General features: G+C 33.4%; 1 protein-coding gene across 4 annotated transcripts; it reads right to left on the reverse strand.

Annotated features, from left to right (window-relative positions):
* Positions 1–833: 833 nt before the first annotated feature.
* On the reverse strand, positions 834–4294 carry LOC107849728 (uncharacterized MFS-type transporter YwfA-like). 4 transcript variants are annotated; one of them, XM_047400336.1, is made up of 3 exons: positions 3691–4294; positions 2057–2814; positions 834–1608 (listed from the first exon to the last, which is right to left on the reverse strand). In XM_047400336.1, exons 1-3 carry the CDS (start codon positions 3976–3978, stop codon positions 1596–1598), a joined length of 1059 nt encoding a protein of 352 aa, XP_047256292.1. In that variant the 5' UTR covers positions 3979–4294; the 3' UTR covers positions 834–1595. The 4 variants fall into 4 exon arrangements, with proteins under 4 accessions (XP_047256292.1, XP_016549775.1, XP_016549776.1 ...); XM_016694289.2 differs by having other exon boundaries at positions 834–1622; XM_016694290.2 differs by having other exon boundaries at positions 834–1622; positions 2057–2807; positions 3691–4177.
* Positions 4295–5259: the final 965 nt, after the last annotated feature.

A 5259-nucleotide genomic window follows, 5' to 3' on the forward strand; every position in this document is an offset into this window, starting at 1 on the left:
TAGCAGAATATCTATTTCCAGCAAAAGGGGTCCTATGTTGTTGCATGTTAGTTTGATGCTTGAGAAGAATTGAGTTAGGTTTCTAAAGGATCATGCTTCGGATCAGTGGAATTCTGGCCATCAAGAATTTAAGGTGCAAGGGTTTCAACAACTTCATAAGCTCGAAGTTTCAAGTTTCAAGTTTTAACTTCAAAATCTATGGCCAAATTTTCAAGTATGTATTTGGACATGAATTGTGGTGATATTTGAAAAAAGTACCTAAAGTTAAATTGAAGGAAATTTAAAAATTAAAGTTGTGGTTGGATAACATTTCAGTTGAAAAATATTAAACTATCTCCAGAACATTGTATCTCAAGAAACTGTACTGATCTACAAAAAAAAGTCAAAAGATGGAAGGGAAACAAGTACATGTCAAAGGCCAAGGACTAAAAAACTAGAAAGAATGAAAGAGGAATATTTCTTAATATTTTAATGTTCGATCCTATTTATGTTGATATGCTTCTTGATGTGTTACAGAAATGCCTTAGCTAAGAGGCAAAGAATATCTCTGAATTACATATCCATTTCCTATGAAATTTTCTGGTGACTCAAATTCTTGGACACAGTGGCGGAGCCAAGATTTTCATTGAGGGAATTCAGAAGTAAATATATGAACTAGTCGAAGGGGTTCAACATCTACTATATATATATATATATAAAAAAAAAAAATCATTAACCATGTAAAAATAGTATAATTTTCTGTCGAAGGGGGTTCGGCGAACCCCCAGGAGCAAAGGTAGTTCCGCCACTGCTTGGACACAGTTGCGGAGCTGCATATATTGAAGGGCAGTAAGTTGAATATCCCTCAAGAGAATCATACTTTATATACTTTCTTTAATATGATTGTTACAATGTCATTGATCTTGTTATGGAAAAAAGTATGTCTCCATGAACTAACTGGAGTAATTCTGTACAGCATGCTATGTCCTGCATTCTGGTTGTCCATGTCAATTGAATTTTCATTCTATTCTATGCTATTTGCTTTAAAACAAAGCTCTTTTAATGTAGAACTAGACCTGCTATTAACGTCAACTTATTTGTCAGTTGCATCAGGTCAGTCAACTAACTGCTATTCAAAAAATTTGGAAATTGTTGGACGACGATAGATTAATGACTTGTCATCTCCATCCTCAAAATCACCATCCTCACTGAAATCCATTTCCTCCCCAGGTTTTTCATCGTGATAACTCTCTTGATTTTCGGATGACTTAACTAGTGAATATTGTCCGCTAAGAGATGAAGGATCCAAAGCTAAGAGTTGCATCTCGGATTCAATCAGAGCTTCCATTTGAGCCTTCTCCTTATCCCTTGGATAGGTGCAATAAAGAAAAGAGTATATAACACAGCATAGTCCCATTGGAGTTCCAATTGCAGTGAACAATGCCTTTGCCAAAGATGTGGCATTTTCTCTGTCTGCAGAAATTCTATCATCACCTTGAGCTACTGGCCTATAACCATAAACATTCTGAGCTAGTAGCCCAACAATAGGAGGAGCAAATGATGATAATACAGATTCTAAAGATCGGTCCAGAGCATAGACACTCGTTCGTGACTTCTCATGTACTATCTCTGCAAAAATTGGACTGTTGGTGTCTCATTAGTACCCTCTGCAGTTTTTTATGATAAGTGCAAAAAGTGAACAAAGAAGCAGTATTTCGTTCGAATAAAATTTTTTAGGCTTAATATATAAACAAACAATCAAACTTGGTGTCAGCTGGAAAATAAGCATTCCATCATTATAATGCACAGCTAGATAGCTCAACTTGGTCTCAACTGGTAATTAAACACTCCAACCCAATGCTGGCGTGTCACATACATCTTGGAGGTTTCTAGATGATCATTTTATAAGTTGGAGCGTACAACCGAAACTGTGGGGACGAGTTGAGTATCTAGATGTGCATGAATACTCAAAGTAGTGTTTACTTGTCAGCTGATATATTATCCCATGTTTTGTCAGATGTTAAACTAACTTGTAAAGTTGAACACTTAAATCAGAGTGTAAGTTAAAGATCATTACTTGTTTGTAGCTGGTGCAGTCCAAGATATGAAAAATCCTGACACAAACAAGACCAAACCATGCATGAAAATTGATGAAGGCTCATCAGGCAAACAAAGCAGAAGAATTGCTGCTAGTGGAATAGCTGTTCCTGAACTTATTTGTGCCAAAATTATCCTGCCACTATTCGGTAAACACTGTGATAAAACGTCTCCCATCCTGCCTCCAAATAATCCTCCAATGGAATCACCGACCACAAACAAGCTAAGAAGAATAGCAGTCTCCCCATGAGTAAATCCAGTAAGTTCTAACCACATTGGGGCAAATGACAAAGCTGACCAAGGGAAAGATCCCATAACACCTTGTGCGACAATAATCTGAAAAGATGGAATCTTTACAACTGATTTTGCTTCTTGAAGTAGACCTTGCACTTCTGATATAAAGGAATAGGAATTTCCATGAACTTTACTACTAGCTTTCGGATTTCCGTCTGGGAAATGAGGATCATTTGCGAATAAGCGAACTAGAACTCCAACAAGGAAACTAATCATACCAACAAGATGAAAACAAAGTTTCCAGCCAGGAATTCTCATGAATGTGACAGGAGCTACTAATAAGGAAACATATCCACCAACAAGTGAACCAATATTGCTAGTGAATTGCAGCCATCCGAATGCCATGCCGCGGCTGCTTTCAACACAGGAGTCAGCTACTAGTGATTGAATAGCAGGTGAAACTATGGCTAGTCCAATCCCATTCAAAGCTCTTGATACTGCCAACTTACCAACAAAAAGGAGATGTCACATGAGGGTGTCATGTCATGAATTGCTTAATTTTACAAGACTTATCTGCATATAATATATGCTGAATTAATGGACTACATCTTCGGAGGAGAGTAGTAGTGTTACATAATCAAAGACACAAAATTGAGGATACTCATTGATCAAACGTCAAAAGTTATCTAATGTAGATTGTAATCACAGTAAGACAACAAAATAATACTGTTGTTGGAAAATACGCATAATCAAATTAATAATTTCCTCTGTTTTACTACAATTTGGACATTCTCAACTTTAAAAATTACGATAACTTAATACTCCTCTTTCATTTTACGTGGCGATTTCTGATTGGATACAGAAGCTTTAAGGTGTTAATTTGACATATATAACATATAGTCGGGGGTGGATCTACAGTGTCGGTGGGGGTTCTCGAGAACCCCCACCAGCTACCGTAATCCCATAAATATATTAAAAATCAGAAGAAGTCAATAAATTTTATAGATGAAAACTCATACACAAATTGAAGGTTGGCTTGATGGCATAGAAGTGATGCTTGAATTGTTTATGTTTCTTGGGATAGATCCCTGATGGGGGTTAATTTTTTCCTATTAATCATAGTAGCTTTTTTTTACCGGAACCCACAAGTTCAAAATCATAAATCCCCCTATGTATATAGTGATTAATGAAAAGAACATTGAAGTAATCATGGAACTTAGAGCAAACATCATATCAAAGTTATATGTGAATAGTTTAACGATATTAAGTTATTATAAAAATTTGTGAAAAATGTATAAAACAGAACAAGATCAAACAGGACGTCCAAACTCCAAAATAGAATGTGTCATATAAACTAAAATGGAAATAGTAGCACTCTACTTGAAAGAAGGTGGTGGAGAAAGCAACGAGAAATGTAGCTGCAGCCCAGAGAAATGCACCATAGGCAATAACATGAGTCCGGTTGTGGCCTACAGCTAGATAGGCCGCTATAGGGTAGCATGCGGACTGGACCATGGACCGGAAAAGCGTGAGTGAACCTAAACCGGTTGGGTCTGTATGGAGTGCTTCTCCAACTTCTTTGTACACCCCTGGTAACAATGACTCATCTGCTTTTTCCATAATCCCTGCTAAATTTACTAACACAATCGTAAGTGTTTCGACCTTCATCTTTTTCTGGATTTTTCTTTCTGTTTATACATTCAAGTAAAAACAAAAACTAATCAAAATTATACAAAGAATGAAAGAAAATTATACAAATATTTTTGAAAACAAATCATTTTCTTCTTTTTTTTGAGTTTTCAAAGAGAATAGAGTAAGAAATTGGAGAATAGATTAAAAGGTAGTTAAAAAATTATGGTTGCTAAAAAGTATTAAAACCCCCATTGACTAGGACAAAACAAGATTGCCTCCCTTCTAGCAAGCAATATCGGATCCATAGTCTTCTACTTTCCATGGAATTGATTCTACCATTCAATTTTGCTTCCAAATGAAGTTGCCTAATTCAATCTTTTTGGGTTAAATTTTTCCAGCTGTCTCAAATTAGTTGTCATGCCTCATATTTTGCTCGCATGAGTTAACCAACATATTAAAATGAATTTGTTTTATTAATTTGACATGAAAAAAATTATAAATTATAGTATTTTTCTATCATTATAGAATATCTAAACTTTAATCATAATATATTATATTGATCTAATTTAATTTAACTTCAAATACTAGTTAGACTGACTTTCGAGAAGCAACAAAACACTATAACTAATTTGAGACGAATTAGGGATTTTCAGTTATACAATCTTTCCTAATTCGGAAAGTCAAAATGACTAAGATACTATCAAGCAAGAAACAATTTTAAGTCCTAGCCGGTTTGAATTGCTATCACAAAACTCCTTATTTAAGAAATACTTTTACAAAATAATTTTTTACAAAAATATTTTTCTTTAAAATATAATTTGTGTTTGGTAATTTATTTGAAAAGTGTCTTTGATAAACAAATTATGATTGGATAATCTTTTTCAAGAAGTACTTTTTTGAGACAAATGACCAAAAGAAACATGTATGAATAGACTTTTTCTACTAAAATTAATTTATAGAGAAAAGTTATTTTAAATATCTATTATAATATTTTTAATTAAAATTTATTTTTATTTAATTAAAAAGTAAGTACTCTAAAATTTTCAATTAATATTTATATACATAAATATATTTAAAATATTAAATAATGATAGATTATTTAAATAATCTAAATATATTACTTAAAAACATCAAATAAAAATGAATAAAAGAATTATTCCATAAAATAAATCATTACATATGAAAAAAATAACGACAAAAATAATTAGTCCTTTATACATCACAAAAATTCTAACGATTTCATCCCTAATTTTATCACACAATGTCTTCATACTAGTAGGAGATTTGTGTTATATTTCTGAAGATATACCAGAAGGC

Source organism: Capsicum annuum, chromosome 12, assembly GCF_002878395.1.
Source record: "Capsicum annuum cultivar UCD-10X-F1 chromosome 12, UCD10Xv1.1, whole genome shotgun sequence".
NCBI classification, from domain to species: Eukaryota; Viridiplantae; Streptophyta; class Magnoliopsida; order Solanales; family Solanaceae; genus Capsicum; species Capsicum annuum.

Coding starts and splice junctions, on each gene's coding strand:
- LOC107849728 (XM_016694289.2), bottom strand. CDS start 3,978: ATGAAGGTCGAAACACTTACGATTGTGTTAGTAAATTTAGCAGGGATT. Junction 2,815..3,690: donor TCTCCACCACCTTCTTTCAA/GTAGAGTGCTAC, acceptor TTTGTTGGTAAG/TTGGCAGTATCAAGAGCTTT. Junction 1,623..2,056: donor ACTGCACCAGCTACAAACAA/GTAATGATCTTT, acceptor AGACACCAACAG/TCCAATTTTTGCAGAGATAG.